The sequence below is a fragment of the Sus scrofa genome, chromosome 6 (assembly GCF_054392235.1).
Source record: "Sus scrofa isolate SSC_HxYL_T2T_F1_AM1 chromosome 6, Sscrofa_HxYL_maternal_Yorkshire_Landrace_v2.0, whole genome shotgun sequence".
NCBI lineage: Eukaryota > Metazoa > Chordata > Mammalia > Artiodactyla > Suidae > Sus > Sus scrofa.
Genome location: NC_139388.1, coordinates 14,574,412 through 14,595,942, shown reverse-complemented (window position 1 = coordinate 14,595,942; position 21,531 = coordinate 14,574,412). Strand labels below are relative to the sequence as shown.

Here is a 21,531-nt window from a genome sequence, read left to right as displayed (position 1 = left end):
ATTCAATTTCATTTCTAGTAAATGGTATGTTTAAAGGATCTACTTCTTGATTCAGTTTTGGTGGGCTGTATGTCTTTAGAAGAACCATTTCGTCTAGGTTGCCAAATTTGTTGGCACATAATGGTTCACAGCATTCTCTTATGGGATTTTTTTTTTTTTTTTTGTATTTCTATAGTATCCGTTGAGATTTCTCCATTTTTTTCATTTCTTGTTTGGTTTATCTGGGTTCTCTTTCTCTTCTTCTTGGTGAGTCTGGCCAGAGGTTTGTCACCTTTGTTTACCCTCTCAAAGAGCCAGCTCTTGGTTTTATTGACTTTTTAAATTTTTTTGAATCTCTGTATTAGATTTTTCTCTCTGATCTTTATGACTTCCTTCTGCTGACTTGAGGTTTTGTTTGTTCTTTTTTTTCTAATTCTTTTAGGTGTTAGGTTAGGTGGTTGATTTGAGATTTTTCTTCATTTCTGAAGAAGGCTTGTATTGCCATGAACTTCCCTGTAAGAATTGCTATTGTGGCATCCCATAGATTTTGAATAGTTGCATTTTCATTGTCATTTATCTCAAGGCATTTTTGTCTTTTTGCTATTTTTGGAGGCCACTCCCGTGGCATATGGAGGTTCCCAGGCTAGGGGTTGAATCGGAGCTGTAGCCACTGGCCTACGCCAGAGCCACAGCAACGCGGGATCCGAGCCTCGTCTGCAACCTACACCACAGCTCATGGCAACGCCGGATCGTTAACCCTCATGGTTCCTAGTCGGATTCGTTAACCGCTGCACCATGATGGGAACTCCTCAAGGCATTTTTAAATTTCCTTTATGATTTCCTTGTTGACCCCTTGGTTTTTCAGTGGCATGTTGTTTAGTCTGCATGTAGTCAGCTTTTTTTTTTTCCCCCATTTCCTGTGGTTGACTTGTAGTTTCATGCCATTGTGGTCAGAGAAGAAGATGCTTGAAATAATTTCTACACTCTTAAATTTGTTGAGGTTAGTTTTGTGCCATAGTCTGTGGTCAATCATAGAGAATGTTTCATGCATAGTTGAAAAGAATGTGTATTGGGTTTTTTTGGATGTAATGTCCTGAAAATGTCAATTAAGTCTAACTTTTCTGTTGTGTCCTTTAGGATCTCTGTTGCCTTATTTTCTGTCTAGAGGATCTGTCCATTGATGTGAGTGAGGTCTTAAAGTCTCCTACCATTATTGTATTGCCACCAGTTTCTCCTTTTATGTCTTCTAGTATTTGTTTTATGTGTCTGGGTGTTCCTATATTAGGGGCATATATATTGACAAGTGTAATATCCTCTTGAATGGATCCTTTTATCATTAAATCATGTCCTTTTTTGTTTTTCTTGATGGCCTTTGTTTTAAAGCCTATATTGTCTGATAAGACTATTCTGACTCCTGCTTTCCTGTCTTTCCCATTTGCATGAAATATCATTTTTCCATCCTCTCACTTTGAATTTATATGTGTCCTTTGCCCTAAGATGAGTCTCCTGTAGGCAGCATTTTGTAGGCTTTTGTTTTTTCCTGCAGTCTGCCACTATATGTCTTTTGATTGGAGCATTCAGTCCTTTGACATTTAAGATGTTAGTTTTTTTTTTTTTAAGGCTGCACCTGTGGCATATGGAGGTTCCCTGGCTAGGGGTTGAATCGGAGCTGCCTATGCCACAACCACAGCAATGCCAGATCCAAGCCGTGTCTGCAACCTATACCACAGCTCACAGCTATGCTGGATCCTTAACCCACTGAGCAAGGCCAGGGATCAATCCCACAACCTCATGGTTCCTAGTTGGATTCATTTCTGCTGCACCATAATGGGAACTCCCTACAGAGAAGAGGCTTTCTTATCCTGTGACAGTTGAACCTGCATCCTCAGGGATAGCAGTCTGATTCCTTTCCTCTGAGGCACGAAGGGAACTCTTATGATAATTATTGATAAATATGTATTTATTGCCATTTTTAAAATTTATATTATTTCCTCAACACTTTTTTCCCCACTGTACAGCATGGGGACCCAGTTACACATACATGTATACATAATTTTTTCTCCCATTGTTGTGCTGCATTATAAGTATCTAGACATAGTTCTCAGTGCTACACAGCAGGATCTCATTGTTAATCCATTCCAAAAGCAATAGTTTGCATCCATTAACCCCAAGCTCCCAGTCCCTCCCACTCCCTCCTCCTCCCCCCCCTTGGCAACCACAAGTCTATTCTCCAAGTCCATGATTTTCTTTTCTGTGGAAAGTTTCATTTGTGCCATGTATTAGATACCAGATAAGAGTGACAGCATATGGTATTTGTCTTTCTCTTATTGACATTTTAAACCTCGTTTTCCAGTTGATTCCATGTTTCTCCTTTATTGCTTTTTATTTTGGTTTTATGTTTCCTTTTATTTGATGTTTGTGCCCTGTTTTTAGTTTTTGTGAATGTATTGTTTGGTTTCGAATTGCGGTTGCCCTGTTTTTCAAGTATGTTAACTCCTTCCTATGTCTGATTGCTTTAGCCTGATAGTCATAGGCTCAAACACATTCTAAAATAAATATATATTTTATTTTCCTTCCCCAGATTTTATGATTTTGATGTCCTTTTTTAACATCTCCATGTTTATCCTTTCACTGTTGTTTATTGTTACTTTTACAAATAGGGGGGTTTTGTCCTTTCCTTTTAGATCTTACTTTCCAATTGTGATTTCCTCCATCCTATTTCTTCTTAACCTCTTTTTTATTTAGAGGAGCCCTTTCAGAATCGCTCTTAGATTGGGTTTAGTATTACTGTACGCTCTTTGTTGGAGAAATTCTTTCTCTTATTTTAAATGATATTCTTGCTAGGTCAGGTATTCTCAGCCTCAAATTTTTCCCTTTTAGAACTTTGAATATATCTTGCCACTCTCTTCTTTAACTTTTGCCATTTTTATTACAGTATGTCTTGGTGTGGGGCCTGTTTAGGGCCCTCTGTGCTTCCTGTATCTTGATATCTGTTTCCTTTAGATCTGGAAAGTTTTCAAACATAAATTCAAGTAATTTTCTACCCCCTTCTCTTTTCTTCCTTCTGGAATCCCTATTATGCCTAGATTGGCCCACTTTATATTATTCCATAAATCTCTGCTTTTGTGTTTTTTCATTTGGTTTTCTGTTTGCTATCCTGACTGGGTGATTTCCATTATTCTATCTTCCAAGTTACTAATTTGTTCCTCTGCATTATTCATTCTGCTCTTCAGTGCCTTTAAGTTAGCTTGCATTCTTAGCTCCTCCGTACTATATTCTAGTTCCTTGCTAAATTAATCTGCATTACTTTCATACCTCCTCTTAATTTCTTCAGTATTTTCACTATCTTCTTTTTGAATTTGGTGCCTGTTACGAAGAGGTCTGTTTCATTGTTTGCTGCTTCAGGTGAATTCTCCTGTTCTTTTAACTGGGAATGTTTCCTGAGTTTCTTCATTTTGCTTACATTTTTCTTATTCTGTGAGTTTAAGGAAAACAAATACTGTGGTCTTGGAGGGCTCTTCATATGCAAGAGCACGCCTGGGTACTTTATGACGGCTTACTACCTATTCTGGGGTGTGAGTGCTGTTTTTGGTTTGGATGCTTGCTATCTCCTTAGTGTGTGCAGGCTGATATACCCTTGATAGGGAGATGCACATTCTTCCAAGGAAATGGAGGCAATGGGCAGGGTAGTAACCAGTATGTGGTTGCTGAGCCCTTGACAGTGGCAATGACCTGTGGGAAGGTGGCACAGTCTGCTCCTAGTTGCAGGGCCTGGGGAAGCAGCACCTGGAACATATGAGTGGTAGTAGCAGGTTGTGTGCATTCCCAGGGGAGTGAGAGCAATAACAGGTGGTGCTCAGTTGCGTTGCCCTTCTCTGTGCCAACTTCTGAGGTGACAGGGGTCTCAGGTGGTGCCTGTTCACCTAGTGGTGGCAGGCCACACCCACCTCTGGAGTCAGAATGACTGCAGTGGTTTGCCCCCTTTACCTGTAGACCATGTAAGAGGTGCCCCTTCAGGCTTAGCCCCTGCAAGAAGCCTCTTGCCACCCATAGCCCTACCCTCCGAGAGTTCACACATGGACAGAGAAAGATATACTATGGTGATCTGCCCCCCTTCCTCTTGCCCTCCCAACAATGGTGCCTTGCTCCTCCTGCAGGCCCAGACCTCCTCCCAGTTTCCCTTAGCTGTTGTACTCCGCTCCCCAGCCCTTGGCACACAACTCCGTAGCCCCTCAGGCTGTCTCCACAGTCCTCTGCCTGGAACTGACCTCTGGAGCCTGAGAATCAGCACCCAGCCCCCTCCAAGCATCTCAGGCTATGATGTCCTGGGAGGGGGTACCGACTGTCTGTGAGGCTTTCTGCTTTGCCCTCCTTAGTCCAGCTATTGCACTTTTCTCTGAGGCTTTGAGGTCCCTCCGTCTCAGATAGTCTCCCCGTCAGTTAGGCAGCTTCCTAGGGGGTGGGTTTCTTTCCTCTTTCAGAGCTCTTCTCAGGAGTGCTATTCCTGTCACGACTTTTTTTTCCCTCCCTCTTTTTGCCTTTTGTTCTACCCAGTTATGTGGAGGGTTTCTTGCCCTTTTTAGAGGTTTAATGTCTTCTGCCAGTGTTCCATAGATGTTCTGTATGAATCCTTGTACAAGTAGATTGTTTTTGATGTTTTTGTGGAAGAAGGTGAGCACTACGTCTTACTCCACCATTTTGTTCCCATCTGCCCATATAGCCATTCTTTTTTGGAATCTTTTCCCATACAGGTTATTCCAGAATATTGGATAGAGTTTCCTGTGCTGTAGAGCAGGTCCCCATTGACCATCCATTGCATATATAATACTGTGTATGTGCCAATCACAAAACCCCAGTCCATCCTTCCCCCACACCTGTTCCTTTGGTAACCATAAGTTTTCAAAGTCGGTTTTTTCTTTTGTAAATATATTAATTTGTACCATGTGTTAGATTCCACATATAAGTGATATAATACTTGTCTTTCTCTTACTTCACTTAATGTGATAATCTCTAGGTCCATCCATGTTGCCACAAATGCCATTGTTGCATTTTTTATGGCTGAATAATATTGCGTTGTATATAATATATACCACATCTTCTTTATCCATTCCTCCATCAGTGGACATTTAAATTGCTTCCATGTCTTGGATAGCTTAAGTAGTGCTGCAGTGAACTGGGGGGTGCATGTGTATTTTCCAATCAGGGTTTTCTCTGCGTATGTTCTCAGGAGTGAAACTGTTCTATCACGTTGTATTTCTATTTTTAGTTTTTTGAGGACTAGCCATACAGTTTTTCATACTGGTTGCACTAATGAAAACTCCCAGCAGTGTCAAATCCTCTTTCCTCCACACCTTTTCTAGCATTTATTGTTTGTAGACTTTTTAATAATGGCCATATTGACTGATGAGTAGAGAGATACCTCATTATACTTTTGATTTGCATTTCTTCAATAATAAGCAATGTTGAACATCTTTTCATATACTTTTTTGGCCATCTGAATGTCATCTTTGTAGAAATGTCTGTTTAGATCTTCTGCCCATTTTTTGATTCAGTGGTTTCTTTGATATGGAGCTGCATGAGTTATTTGTATGTTTTGGAGATTAGTCCCTTATCAGGTCTCTTCGTTTACAAATATTCTCTCCCATTCTCTGAGAGTATAAGGCTTTTATTTCTTCAGGTAGATTTTTTTCCTAGGTTTTTTTTTTTTTTTTTTTTTTTTGGTCTTTTTGACTTTTACTAAGGCCGCGCCCACAGCATTTGGACATTCCCAGGTCACACGGGCCTAATGAGAGCTGTGGCCACCGCCCTACTCCACAGCAGTGCAGGATCCGAGCCGCGTCTTTGACCTACACCGCAGCTCACAGCAACGCCAGCTCCTTTACCTCCTGAGTGAGGCCAGGAATTGAACCCACAACCTCACGGCTCGTAGTCGGATTTGTTAACCATGGAGCCACAATAGGAACTCCTATGCTTAGGTATTTGACTCTTTTTGATGCAATAGTGAATATGCTTGTTTCCATGATTTCACTTTTTAGTCTTTCTAGACTTTCAACAGTAATGTATAAAAATGCAAGACATTTCTGTATATTAATTTTGTATGAGGCAACTTTACCAAATTAATTGATAAGCTCTAATACTTTTCTGAGAGCATCTTTAGGATTTTTCTGGGTATAGTATCAGGTCATCTGCAAACAGTGACAGTTTTCCTTCTTTTCCAATTTGGATTCTTTTTATTTCTTTTGCTTCTCTGATTACTTTGGCTACGATATCCAAAACTATGTTGAATAAACATGGTGACAGATGACATTCTTGTCATGTTCCTAATATTAGTGGAAATTCTTTTACCTGTTTTCCATTGAGAATGATGTAAATGGTGGGTTTGTTATATATGTCCTTTCTTATGTTAGGGTAGTTTGTCTCTATGCACACTTCTAGAAGGTTCTGATCATGAATGAGTGTCATTGCGGCCAAAGCCTTTTCTGAATCTACTGACATAATCATATACTTTTTATTATTAAATCTGTTAATGTAGTATACCACACTGAGGGATTTATGGCTATCAATGAATCCTTGCATGCCTGGGATGAATCTCACTTCACATGCCACACAAAACACACTTTCACCATCTTTTAAAAAACGATAAGCAGCTTCTCTGTTACCACAAGGTGAGATGCATTCTCCCGAATCTAAGCTGTGAGATAAGCTAATCCTGGTTGATTTCCCATTAGGCTCTGGGAGCACAGACAAGCTTGGCTTGTTTCCCCTCCTTGCCTTGGCTCACACGTTAGTCCCTCCTGCCCAGGACACCTCTCTTTCCTTCTCTCTCCCTGCCTCCTCCAGCCTGTGGCTCAATTCCCTCTCCTAGGAAGGTGACCCTGACACCCACACTGCAGCTCCCCAGTGGTTATGTGGTCCCCTCCTGCCACCATTTGCCCAGATGCGCCTCTTGCTTCAGAGACACAGTGACCTGCTGAAGGGCAAAGCCTCTCGGCCTTGCTGTCCACTACACTCTGGAAAGAGCCATGGGCCCTCACGGAGCTGCCACCTCCATTCAGGAAAGGCCTGCTGTGGGAGCAGCTCACAGGGTAACTACCACCGCTGCCTCCTTCCGACCCCCTTCTCCCTGTTAGCATCACTCCCCAGGTGGACAGCTTGCAGGGGTCTCTACCCTTCCTGGGCCCCCCCCCCTCCACTGCATGGGCTCCTAGTGGTTTTCAGTTAAATGTTAAAATACCCTATCCTGCACTTTCCCAGCGCCTCAGCCGTATTTCGGGCCCCCTCTCCTGGCCTTGAGAGCTGCAGTGTTCTCCTGTGGGGGAATTTCAGTCACCCTCTATCCCAGCAGCCCACCCCACCCAGGGAAGCCTCTTCTGGTCAAAACATGGACCTTAGCCTGTCGCCTCATTGCTAGAAACCTTTCCCCGCCTCCAGCCACACCACTCCCCAGACTCCTCGTGCTTCCCTAAATACACCGTGTCGCTTCAGGGCCCCCTGCATTGAAGCCAGGCTCTTCCCTGTGCCCAGGACACTTTGCCTACCTTCTTTTACCAGGAAAATGCCTGTTCATGTGTCTAAGATCTGACTCAGGGGTGGCTGCTCGTCAGCCCAGGGAGAAGTGCCTGGGCATTCTGGCTTCTGTGGGGTTACCTGTGACCTGTTGATACATGTACTTGTTCATGTGTGGGTCTTGCCTAGTGGACTGGCGCCCAGTTCTGCACCGTCCCTGGAACGAATGACACAGAGAACCTCTTGGGTGTGTGAATGGAGGGTGGACCAAGTGTTGCATGAAGACAGCGGATCATTGCAGGTTTGGTTCCCGGCACGACACTTACATGTGTTCTCTCAGGTCCCCAGAGGTGAGACTGCTCGCTGTTCCTTTATTGTAGACAAAAGGAAACGGAGCCCCAGAAAAGGGAAACAACTGTGACCCAGCCAGTGCCTCCCTGCCAGCAGCAGAACTGACACGCCCAACTCCCAATTCCACTTTCTAAACAGGTCATCTCCCCACCTCATCCCAGCCCTGGGACCGGCAGCAGCAGGGGCAGCCTGATCCCACTGGTCCTGCAGCCCTCCTCTTCTCTCTCTGCAGGCTGGTCCGGGAGTTCGTGGCCCAGAACAACACCGTGCAGATCAAGCATGTGATCCAGACCCTGTCTCAGGAGTTTGCCCTGTCTCAGCACCCCCACAGCCGGAAAGGGGGCCTCATCGGCCTGGCCGCCTGCTCCATCGCACTGGGCAAGGTGGGCCTTTCTCCCGGAGGGACAGACACACCAGCTGTGGCCTTGACTCTGACCCCCGAGCCCCACCAGGGCGTTGCAGTCCTATATTTTATATACTGCACACCTCAGACCAGCAAGGCTGGCTCTGTGGGTCCTGGCCATGGACCCTATCCCAGGAGGTGGACTTGCAAAGGGTCTCCTAGCCCAGTCCTCACACAAAGGCCTGAGCATCTGCAAGGGAGCCAGGGACTGGGGCCCCAGAGTCAGACGCTTTCTGAGAGGCTTCTCCTCCTGTCACATCACAGGACTCGGGGCTCTACCTGAAGGAGCTGATCGAGCCCGTGCTGACCTGCTTCAATGACGCCGACAGCAGGCTGCGCTACTACGCCTGCGAGGCCCTCTACAACATCGTCAAGGTGGCCCGAGGCGCCGTGCTGCCCCACTTCAACGTGCTCTTTGATGGGCTGAGCAAGGTGACGCCTCCTCACCCCTGCTGGGCTCAGCTGACCCCACACACCTGACTTGACCTTCAGGGACCCTGAGGGCTTGGCTCCCTCTTCCCCCTCGAGAGCAGAGCACATAAGCCCATGGTGCCAGGGATGTTTGCTGTCTGTTGAATCTAATGGCAGATTTTTACATGGGCTTGTAGTTTGTGTTTTCTCCACAGCTCTGTTCATTTCACACATTTTACGAAAGCGTCAGTCCACCAGAAATTGGAGGGGTGGGGGAACCAATCCTATGAAAAGTACGAACCTCCTTATAGAAGGTGAAGATGGGGAGTCCATAGTACAGACTGTGTTCCCCTGCAAGGAGGGCATCGCCCATCAGCTGTAGAAAAAGCTCTGCTGAGAAGGCTTGGGGGTCCCTACTAGCTCACCTAAGCCTCTCCCAGCATTACGTCCCCTCCCGGAAGCTCTGCTGATGCCACAGTGGTTTCTGGAGGATCAGCTTCACGGCAGCTCCGTCCCCTCCTCCAGGAGTGGAGAGAGGACCCAGCACGCTCAGATGGAAAGCCCTGAGGAAGGCCGATGGGAAGCACCCCCCTGGCTGGTGGTGGCAGGTCCCCGAGGCCCCTGAGCAGACTGGGGTGCCACCCCATCTCAGCGCCTTTGCCAAGTTCCACTTTGCCTCCCTGCCTCCCCACCTTCCCTCCATCTCTGCACTGAGGGAGCTGCCCTGTGCCGTGGAGGCCGCACCAAGGCCTTGGCTGTGCGATGTCAGTGGATTCCTTGTCTTACACACTGACTGAGACCCTCTCTCCACCTCTGTGTCTCTCGTAGTTGGCTGCGGACCCAGACCCCAATGTGAAAAGTGGATCTGAGCTCCTAGACCGCCTCTTAAAGGTATTTGTACTTGGGCCCCACTTTGTGGTGGTTGTTGTTGTTGTCTTTGTGCCTTTTCTAGGGCTGCTCCCACGGCATATGGAGGTTCCCAGGCTAGGGGTCAAATCAGAGCTATAGCCACCGGCCTGCGCCACAGCAACATGGGATCCGAGCCACATCTGGGACGTACACCACAGCTCACAGCAACGTGGGATTCTTAACCCACTGAGCAAGGCCAGGGATCGAACCTGCAACCTCGTGGTTCCTAGTCAGATTTGTTAACCACTGAGCCATGACAGGAACTCCCCCACTTTTATTTTTAGAAAGTATTTCTTCCCTCTGTCTGTACAACTTATAAATCCTATCATTAGAATACTCTAATTTTTTTCACTTACACACAGTAAATGAAATAGCGTACAGTTCTCTGGTAAGTATATACAGTTCTGACACCAAGAGGATACAAAACAGTACCATTCTCTCACCCCTAATGTGCCCTCGTGCTAGTCCCACCCTGCCCCAGTGACAGGGGCAGCTTACGCTAAGCTCAGCAGGGCCTTCCTTCCAGACCACAGAGATGGAGGCTTTAGCCTTTGCATTAGTTCTCTGGCCCTTGATTCCTGTTTCAATCCATCCTTTTTGCTTGTCCTGTGGCCTGCGAGAGGATGGATGCTCCCGGGACCTCTCCCGCCTGGCTCAGGCTCGGCCATCTTCCTCTCTGGGCACGGGACCCCTGGAGCCAGCCCGGGCCAGGTCAGGTGGCACCCGGTCCCCAGGCGTGGGCAGCTCACATGCCTTTGACCCCCAGGACATCGTGACAGAGAGCAACAAGTTCGACCTGGTGGGCTTCATCCCCTTGTTGCGGGAGAGGATTTACTCCAACAACCAGTACGCCCGGCAGTTCATCATCTCCTGGGTAAGTCTGGCCCCCCGACACTCTTTCTCCAGCCCTAACGGGCCTCTCGCTGAGTAAAGTCTGCTCTCTGGCACACCTGGGCACTTCCTATGGCTGCGGAGACACCTCACCGTGACCCCTCTAAGAGCCGAGGACACTCGAGAAGCTGAAAATGCATTTATTCAGCTCTGCCCCCAGAGCCCATCCCGTTTGCCCCTCAAGAGGAGAAGATTTTCTGGTCTCCAGAAACCCCCAGATTTCTCTTTGAAGCCAACCGTGCTCCTTCTTCCAGCGGTCACACCCCTTCTGGCCTTGCCTGCTTGTCCCATGTGTTCCCTTCCACCCCGGGCATCTGCATGCCTTGGGCTTACATGACTCTTCCCCTGCACCCTGAACACAACAAGAGCCGCTGGCACCCCGGCCCCCCGTTGGGCTCCCGCAGTGCCTCAAAATGCTGCCTCGGCAGGGCCCCTGCTCACCGGCCAGTCCCAGACGGTGGGCGAGGAGATACAGGTTCTCGGGCTGCTGACTTTGCCTACTGGTTTCCTCCCCCGGGTCAGATCCTGGTTCTGGAGTCCGTGCCAGACATTAACCTGCTGGATTATTTGCCGGAGATCCTGGATGGACTCTTCCAGATCCTGGGCGACAACGGCAAAGAGATTCGGAAAATGTGAGTGGAGCGGGGGAGGGGCAGGCAGCTGCTGTCACAACCCCTCCCTCCCCCGCCCGCGCATCCTCGTACCCACACCCAACAGCCAGGTGTCAGCAGGACAAGCAGTTCTCTCTTTCCCCCACTCATCTACCTCCCGATTTGAGGAGCCAAGAGCTCATCCACCCCCAGCCTCTGAGTAACGGCCATCTGCCCAGTGTATCCCGTCAGCGTGTGGTCCCCCTCGGGGTGGCCAACCCAGAGCAGACATGGCACTGTGCAGGCTCCTCGGGCCCTGGCTGGCACGTGCTATTTCCCTTCTCCTTGCCCATTGGTAGGTGTGAGGTGGTCCTTGGAGAATTCTTGAAAGAAATCAAGAAGAACCCCTCCAGTGTTAAGTTTGCTGAGATGGCCAACATCCTGGTGATCCACTGCCAGACCACGGGTGAGTGTGTAAGGCCCCCGCCATCCCCACCGCCTCCTCAGGAGCACCTTTCTCTGTTCTTCTTGGAGGGAGTCCTGGTGGGGGTGGTGGGTCCTAGTGGGAAAGATTGCATTTCTCCACCAAAGTCATAGCTCAGTGGTTAACAAATCCAACTAGGAACCATGAGGATACAGGATGGCTCCATGGCCTCGCTCAGTGGGTTAAGGATCCGGTGTTGCCGTAAGCTGTGGTGTAGGTCACAGACACGGCTCGGATCTGGCTGTGGCATAGGCAAGCAGCTACAGCTCCCATTAGACCCCTGGGACCTCCATATGCCGCAGGTGTGGCCCCAGAAAATGGACAAAAAAATCAATATAAAAATGAGGAACCATTATATCCTAATCCAGTGTTTGGCAGCCTATAATAATATGAACATTTTCTGCTTGTGGCATAATTTTATATTTTATAAATAAGTCATGGAGTTCCCATCGTGGTTCAGTGGTTAACAAATCCGATTAGGAACCATGAGGTTGGGGGTTCAATCCCTGGCCTTGCTCAGTGGGTCAAGGATCCAGGGTTGCCTTGAGCTGTGGTATAAGCGGCAGCAACAGCTCCTATTAGACCCCTAGCCTAGGAACCTCCATATGCCACAGGTGCGGCCCTAGAAAAGACCAAAAAAAAACAAACAAAAAAAATCGCAATCCTTACAGAATTTGTTGAATAATTAGAGAATGCCTATATAAATTGAAAGACCTCCCACACTTATGGATTGGATGACCTGAAATGGCAATACTTTCCTAGTTAATCTACATATTCAATTTGATCCATAGCAGAACAACAGCTGCAGTTTTTCAGAACTGTTTCACATCCTTAAATTCATATGGAAATGGAAAGCACTCAGAACAGCCAAAACCATCTTTTTAAAGAACAACAACATTGGCAGAGTCATGCCTCTTAATTTCAAAACTTACTACAAAGCTCCAGTGTAAAAATTATTTGACATTGCACTGCATGAACTGTTTGAGAGTAAGCCCTTGTTAGTCACTTTGGAAGTATTTTCTTCCCTTCTGTGCGGTGATGTTTCATTTTGCTTAAGGTTTCCTTTGCTTTGCAAAAGCTTTTAAATTTAATTACATCCATTTTTTTCTTTTTGTTTTTATTTCCATTACTCTAAGAGGATCAAAAGAGATACTGCTGCAGCTTATGGCAAAGAGTCTTCAGCCTATGTTTTCCTCTAAGAGTTTTAAAGTATCTGGTCTTACACTTAGGTCTTGAATCCATTCTGAGTTTATTTTTGTGTATGGTGCTAGAGAGTGTTCTAATTTCCTCCTTTCACATACTGCTGTCTAGCTTTCCTAGCACCACTTATTGAAGAGACCGTCTTTCCTCCACTGTAGATTCTTGCCTCCTTTCTTGTAGATTAGTTGCCCATAGGTGTATGGATTTATTTCTTGCCTTATTATCTTGTTCCATAGATATGTAGTTCTATTTTTGTGCCAGTACCATACTTTTTTGATAACTGTAGCTTTGTAGTATAGTCTGAAATCAGGGAGCCTCCTTCTCAGAATTGCTTTGGCTATTCAGGCTCTTTTGTGTTTCTTTACAGACAACCCAATGAAAAAAGTGGGCAGATTGTCTAAATAGACATTTTTCCAAAGAAGACAGATAGATGGCCAAAGAGTACATGAAAAGATGTTCAAAATTGCTCATTATTAGAGAAGTACAAATCAAAACCACAATGAAGTATCAAAACCACAATGAAGTATCATTTCACACCATCAGAATGACCATCATCAAACAGTCTACAAACAATAAATTCTGGAAAGAGTGTGGAGAAAAGACAACTGTCCTACACTGTCGATGCAACTTCTGTGGAGGAGCAACCTCTATGGAGAACAGTATGATGCTTCCTTAATAAACTAAACATAGAACTACCTTTTGATCCAGCAATTCCACTCCTGGGCATGTATCTGGAGAAAACCTTAACTCGTAAAGACACATGCACTCCAGTGTTCACTGCAGCAGTATTTACAATAGCCAAGACACAGAAGCAACCAAAATGTCTAACAGAGGAATGGATAAAAAAGATTTGGTACAGGAGTTCCTGTCATGACGCAGTGGTTAACAAATCCGACTAGGAACCATAAGGTTGCGGGTTCGGTCCCTGCCCTTGCTCAGTGGGTTAACAATCGGGCATTGCCGTGAGCTGTGGTATAGGTTGCAGATGCGGCTTGGATCCCGCGTTGCTGTGGCCCTGGTGTAGGCTGGTGGCTATAGCTCCGATTCGACCCCTAGCCTGGGAACCTCCATATGCGGTGGGAGTGGCCCAAGAAATAGCAAAAAGACAAAAAAAAAAGAGAAGATTTGGTACATATATACAATGGAATACTACTCAACCATAAAAAAAGAATGAAATAATGCCATTTGCAGCAACATGGATGCAACTAGAGAGTCTCATACTCCTACTAAATCTAGACAGAGAAAGACAAATATAGGATCTCACTTATATGTGGAATCTAAAAAAAAAAATGATACAAATGAACTTATTTACAAAACAGAAACAGACTCCTCACAGACTTTGAAAACCAACTTATGGTTTCCAAATAGGAAAAGGGGGGAGGGATAAATTAAGATTTGGGGATTAACATATACTCACTACTATATATTAAACAGATAATCAACAAGGACCTATATATAACACAGTGAACTCTACTCAATATTCTTAACAACCTAGATGGGAAAATAAATCTGAAAAAGAATGGATCTATGTATAACTGAATCACTTTGCTGTATACCTGAAACTAACACAACACTGTAAATCAGCTACACTCCAGTATAAAATAAAAATTAAAAAATTTAAATATAATGTAGTAATGGCATGAAGACAGATGAATATAAACCTATTGAACAGAACTGAGAATCCTAAATAAACTTTTACATTTATGGTTAACAGATTTCTTTTTTTAAAGGCACCAAGAGAATTCACTGGGGGAAATCAATCTTTTCACAACTAGTGTTGGATACCTTCCTCACACCATACACTAAAAAAGTTAAGTCCAAATACATCATAAGCCAAATTTAAGTAATATATTTAAAACTATAAAATTGTTAGAAGAATATTCAGGGATAAATCTTTATGACATTAGGTTGAGCAATGGTTTCTAAAACATGGCACCAAAAGCACATGGGACAAAAGAAATGGATATTTGGGGGTTCATCAAAATTTAAAAACTTTAAATAAAATTAAAAATAAAAAAAAAAGTCATCAAAATCATAAAATGTGGGCAAGGGATGTTAGGAAATAAATAGACCCTTTTTTTTGTTTGTTTGTTTCTCTTCTTAATTTTAGTATAGTAATGAAGTGTTTGAACTTACAGGACCATCAAGTTAAAACACACAATTATAGGAAGGGGTTAGCATACTTAAAAAAACAGGGCAACCACAAGCCAAAGCCAAACATTGCATTTGCAAAAAATGAAAAAAAAAAAAAAAAAAAAAAAAAACAACACTCAAGCAGATAATAACCAGAGACCATCCACCACAAAAAAGAAAGGAAGAACGGAGAACCATAGAAGCAACTGGAACACAAGGTTCAAAATGGCAATAAATAATCATCTATCAATTATCACCTTAAATGTCAATGGACTGAATGCTCCGATCAAAAGACACAGAGTGGCTGAGTGAATAAAAAGGCAAAAACCTTCAATATGCTACCTAAAAGAAACTCACCTTAGTACAAAGGATATAGATTGAAAGTTAAGGGGTGGGAAAAAATATTTCATGCCAATAGACATGACAGGAAAGCAGGAGTTGCAATACTCATATCAGACAAAATAGACTTTAAAACAAAAGACATAAAGACAAAGAAGGACACTATTTAATGATTAAGGGATCCATCCAAGGAGAGGATGTTACTATCAACATATATGCCCCAAATACAGGAGCACCCAAATACATACAACAAATATTAACAGACATAAAGGGAGAAATTGATGGGAATACAATCATAGTAGGAGATTTTAATATACCCCACTCACACCAATGGACAGATCCTCTAGACAGAAAACCAATAAAGCAGCAGAGATCCTAAAGAAAACAATAGAAAAGTTAGACTTAATTGATATCTTCAGGACACTACATCCAAAAAAATCAGAATACACATTCTTCTCAAATACACATGGAACATTCTCAAGAATCGATCACATATTGCGGACACAAAGCTAACCTCAACAAATTTAGGAGCATAGAAATTACTTCAAATATCTTCTCTGACCACAATGCCATGAAACTAGACATCAACCACGGGAAAAGAAATGAGAAAAAACCTACTACATGGAGACTAAACAACATGCTACTAAAAAACCAATGGGTCAAATGAGGAAATCAAGAAGGAAATTAAAAAATACCTTGAAACAAATGATAATGAAGACACAACCTCTCAAAATCTATGGGATGCTGCAAAAGCAGTGCTCAGAGGGAAATGTATAGTGATACAGGCCTTTCTCAAAAAAGAAGAAAGATCCCAAATTGACAACTTAACCCTCCACCTAAACAAATTAGAAAAAGAAGAATAAAAAAGACCTAAAGTCAGCAGAAGGAAGGAAATTATAGATCAAAGAAGAAATCAATAAAATAGAGATTCAAAAAACAATAGTTTTATTAATTTTCTCTAAGAGCTGGTTCTTTGAAAAGGTAAACAAAATTGACAAACCCCTGGCCAGACTCACTAAAAAGATGAGAGAAAGAACTCAAATAAACAAAATTATAAATGAAAAAGGAGAAATCACAACGGATACTGGAGAAATACAAAAAAACCATAAGAATACTATGAACAACTATATGCCAACAAATTTGACAATCTGGAAGAAATGGAAAGATTCAACTTTCTAGAATCTTACAGCCCGCCAAAACTGAATCAAGAAGAAACAGACCAACTGAACATATCAATCACTAGAAATTAAATTGAAGAAGTCATAAAAACACTCCCTGCAAATCAAAGTCCAGGACCAGATGGCTTCACAGGCAAACTCTATCAAACATATAAAGAGGATCTGATGCCCATCCTCCTTAAACTCTTTCAAAAAGTTGAAGAAGAAGGAATACTCCCAAAGACATTCTATTGATGCCACCATCACCCTAATTCCAAAACCAGACAAAGATACCACCAAAAAAGAAAACTATCAGCCAATATCTTTGATGAATATAGATGCAAAAATTCTCAACAAAATCTTAGCCACCGAATCCAACAACATATCAAAAAAATCATACACCATGACCAGGTAGGGTTCATCCCAGGTTCACAAGGATGGTTCAACATAGGCAAATCAATCAACGTCATACACCACATTAACAAAAGAAAAGTCAAAAATCATACGATCATCTCAATAGACGCAGAAAAAGCATTTGACAAAGACCAACATCCATTCATGATCAAGACCCTCGCCAAAGTGGGTATAGAGGGAACATTCCTGAACATAATCAAAGCCATTTAATATGACAAACCCACAGCAAATATAATACTCAATGGAAAAAAGCTGAAAGCCTTCTCACTCAAATCTGGAACGAGACAGGGATGCCCACTCTCACCACTGCTCTTCAACATAGTTTTGGAAGTCCTAGCCACAGCAATCAGACAAACAAAAGAAATAAAAGGCATCCATATAGGAAGAGAAGAGATCAAACTGTCACTGTATGCAGACGACATGGTACTATACTTAGAAAACCCTAAGGACTCAACCAAAAAACTACTTTTACTGATTAGTAAATTCAGCAAAGTAGCAGGATATAAGATTAACATTCAGAAGTCAGTTGCATTTCTGTATACCAGCAATGAAATATTAGAAAAGGAATACAAAAATATGATACCTTTTAAAATTGTACCTCACAAAATCAAATACCTTGGAATACACCTGACCAAAGAGGTAAAGGACTTATATGCTGAGAACTATAAAACCTTAATCAAAGAAATCAAAGAAAATGTAAAGAAATGGAAAGATATTCCATGTTCATGGATTGGAAAAATCAATATTGTGAAAATGGCCATCCTACCCAAAGCAATCTACAGATTCAATGCAATCCCTATCAAATTACCCAGGACATTTTTCACAGAACTAGAACAAACAATCCAAACATTTATATGGAACCACAAAAGACCCAGAATCGCCAAAGCAATCCTGAGAAACAAAAACCAAGCAGGAGGCATAACTCTCCCAGACTTCAAGAAATACTACAAAGCCACAGTCATCAAAACAGTGCGGTACTGGTATCAAAACAGACAGACAGACCAATGGAACAGAATAGAGAACCCGGAAATGAACCCTGACACCTATGGTCAATTAATCTTTGACAAGAGAGGCAAGAACATAAAATGGGAAAAAGAAAGTCTATTCAGCAAGCACTGCTGGGAAACCTGGACAGCTGCATGCAAAGCAATGAAATTAGAACACACCCTCACACCATGCACCAAAATAAACTCCAAATGGCTGAAAGACTTAAATATACGACAGGACACCATCAAACTCCTAGAAGAAAACATAGGCAAAACACTCTCTGACATCAACATCATGAATATTTTCTCAGGTCAGTCTCCCAAAGCAATAGAAATTAGAGCAAAAATAAACCCATGGGACCTCATCAAACTGAAAAGCTTTTGCACAGCAAAGGAAACCCAAAAGAAAACAAAAAGACAACTTACAGAATGGGAGAAAATAGTTTCAAATGATGCAACTGACAAGGGCCTAATCTCTAAAATACACAAACAACTTATAAAACTCAACAGCAAAAAAGCTAACAACCCAATGGAAAAATGGGCAAAAGACCTGAATAGACATTTCTCCAAGGAAGATATACAGATGGCCAACAAACACATGAAAAAATGCTCAACATCGCTGATTATAAGAGAAATGCAAATCAAAACTATCATGAGATACCACCTCACACCAGTCAGAATGGCCATCATTAAGAAGTCCACAAATAACAAGTGCTGGAGGGGGTGTGGAGAAAAGGGAATCCTCCTGCACTGTTGGTGGGAATGTCAACTGGTACAGCCACTATGGAGAACAGTTTGGAGATACCTTAGAAATCTATACATAGAACTTCCATATGACCCTGCAATCCCACTCTTGGGCATCTATCCGGACAAAACTCTACTTAAGAGAGACACATGCACCCGCATGTTCATTGCAGCACTATTCACAATAGCCAGGACATGGAAACAACCCAAATGTCCATCAACAGATAATTGGATTAGGAAGATGTGGGATACATATATATATATATGCAATGGAATACTACTCAGCCATAAAAAAAGAATGACATAATGCCATTTGCAGCAACATGGATGGAACTAGAGACTCTCATTCTGAGTGAAATGAGTCAAAGACAAATACCATATGATATCACTTATAACTGGAATCTAAAATCCAGCACAAATGAACATCTTCACAGAAAAGAAAATCATGGACTTGGAGAATAGACTTGTGGCTACCTGACAGGAGAGGGAGGGAGTAGGAGGGATCAGGAGCTTGGGGTTATCAGATACAACTTAGAATAGATTTACAAGGAGATCCTGCTGAGCAGCATTGAGAACTATGTCTAGACACTCATATTGCAACAGAACAAAGGATCGGGGGAAAAATGTATACATGTAAGAATAACTTGATCCCCATGCTGTACAGGGGGGAAAAAATAAATAATTAACAAAAAATCTTCAAACTGTTTGTAAAGACAAGTCCACAAAAGGGAAGAGAATATCTGTAAACTATATATTCTAGATATGAATCCCATATCAGATATATGAACTCTCATAACTCATAAATTAAAAAAATAATTCAATTTTATGGAGTTCCATTCATGGCTCAGCAGTTAATGAAACTGACTAGGATCCATGAAAATGCAGGTTCAATCCCTGGCTTTGCTCAGTGGGTTAAGGATCCAGAGTTGCCTTGAGCTGCAGTGTAAGTCACAGCCATGGCTTGGATCCCAAGTTGCAATGGCTGTGGTGTAGGCCGGAAGCTGTGCCTCCGATTCAACCCCTAGCCTGGGTGTGGCCCTAAAAAGCAAAAAAAATAAATAACTCAATTTTTAAAATGAGATCCGGGAGTTCCTGTTGTGGCACAGTGAAAACAAATTCAACTAGTATCTGTGAGGATGGGAGTTCAATCCCTGGCTTCACTCAGTGGGTCAGGGATCCGGCACTTCTGTGAGCTGTGGTATAGTTCGCAGATATGGCTCAGATCCCACGTTGCTGTGGCTGTGGCATAGGTCGGCAGCTATATAGCTCCAGTTCAGCCCTTAGCCTGGGAACTTCCATATGCCACAGGTGCAGCCCTAAAAAGAAAGAAAGAAAGAAAGGAAAAAAATTAGATTTGAATAAACATTTCTTTAAAGAAAATATACAAATGGCCAAAATTACCTAAGATGCTCAACATCCTTACCCATCATGAAAATCTAAATCAACAATGAGATATCACTTTACATTCATTAATATTAGTATCATTGGCTAACATCAAAAAAATAGGAAAATAATGTATATTGGCAAAAATGTAGGGTAATTGGAGACCTTATATACATTGTTATTCGGAACGTAAAATGGGACAGCTACTTTGGAAAATAGTCTGGCAGTTTCTTAAAAAAAATGTATGACCCAGCAATTCTACTCCTACATATATATCCGGGAGAATTAAAAATGTATATCAGGAGTTCCCATCGTGGCACAGCAGAAACAAATGTGACTAGGAACCATAAGGTTGCGGGTTCGATCCCCTGGCCTCGCTCAATGGGTTAATGATCCGACATTGCCGTGAGCTGTGGTGTAGGTCACAGACGCAGCTCGGATCCCGCGTTGCTGTGGTTCTGGCATAGGCCAAGAAGCAACAGCTCCGATTAGACCCCTAGCCTGGGAACCTCCATGTGCCGCAGGTGCAGCCCCCAAAAGACAAAAGATATATATATATCTATCTCCACACAAAACCTTTCACTTGAAAATTTCTAACATTATTCATAATAGCCGAAAAGTAGAAACCACCCAATTGTCTATCAAGTGATGAGTGGATAAGTAAAATGTGATAAATGCATATCATCAGATATTATTTTACATTTAATCATGTGAGGAACCTGATCAAAATGGTTTCTTATGAAGATTTACTATAGCATCAATGTGGATAATCACTTGTGGGGGTGGGATGGGGAGGTACTGAGAATGGAAAAACGAAGGACCTTCAGAGATTGCTTCTATATCCCAGAGATGCATGAACTAAGGCAGTAGCAGGTGTGATAGGAAAGATGGGACAGATTTCAGAGATACTGTCTAGAAGTAATGGAACTCAGCAAGTAATGGAGGAGGAAAGGAAACAGAAAGGAAGGAATCATAGCAAGCTTCTACTTCTAAGGACTCCCCTCAGGCAATGTTATCAGAGAGTAAAAGCTCCCAAACTGTCCAATATCAAAAGTCAGTAAACTTTGAGAAACCCTCTAAGAGAACAGGCTACAGAACCAGACTCGCTGGATTCAAATCCAGCTTCTCAATTTCCTATGTTGCCTTGAGCAAGTAAATTACTTTACATTTCCAGTAAAGTGAAGATACTATGACCCAATTCATACAGCTGTGAGGGTTAGAGAGTCAATACATCTACACATACAGACACTTAAGACATAGTCCAGATACATGCAGGTGTTCCCAATATTCCAGACACATGGAGGTTCCCTAAGTCTCAGCTCTTCTCATTAAAGTCCCTATCCTATGAATTTGCAGGGAGTTTATCTCTTTACTATGACATAAAATTTGCATGGCACCCTGCATTAACTGATGGTAGCTTATACCCTGTGAGTGCCTGATAGGCAGAAAAGAGTCTCAAGCTGTGGCATGGTCAATTTGCTGGTTTATTCACCAGTAACTAGCTAGCAGATATTAATAACTTCATTGTAAAAATGGACACATTCAGACTTTTGATTTGAAGGCTAAAGGCTCAGTACACCAACTCCATTTCCTTTGACTAGTTGCCCTCTTCCACATGTGTATTGACTGTAATAAATTATTACCTTTTGCA

At 43.0% G+C, this 21,531-nt stretch overlaps 2 protein-coding genes across 2 annotated transcripts in view; one reads left to right on the top strand and one right to left on the bottom strand.

The window, feature by feature from the left end:
• The window catches only part of LOC102168126 (protein VAC14 homolog), a 44,524-nt gene extending 31,308 nt beyond the window's left edge, over positions 1–13,216 (top strand). The window contains exons 4-10 of the mRNA XM_021097532.2: positions 8,069–8,219; positions 8,504–8,671; positions 9,479–9,541; positions 10,326–10,433; positions 10,973–11,082; positions 11,400–11,506; positions 13,092–13,216. Coding sequence (XP_020953191.2) covers positions 8,069–8,219; positions 8,504–8,671; positions 9,479–9,541; positions 10,326–10,433; positions 10,973–11,082; positions 11,400–11,506; positions 13,092–13,129 — 745 coding nt within the window. The 3' untranslated portion in view covers positions 13,130–13,216. The remainder of the gene's footprint in view (positions 1–8,068; positions 8,220–8,503; positions 8,672–9,478; positions 9,542–10,325; positions 10,434–10,972; positions 11,083–11,399; positions 11,507–13,091) is intronic.
• LOC102157465 (uncharacterized) overlaps positions 6,207–21,531 on the bottom strand; it is a 65,118-nt gene continuing 49,793 nt past the window's right edge. Inside the window, exon 4 of the mRNA XM_013988495.3 lies at positions 6,207–11,050. The gene's annotated coding sequence lies outside the window, so the exon portion shown is untranslated. The remainder of the gene's footprint in view (positions 11,051–21,531) is intronic.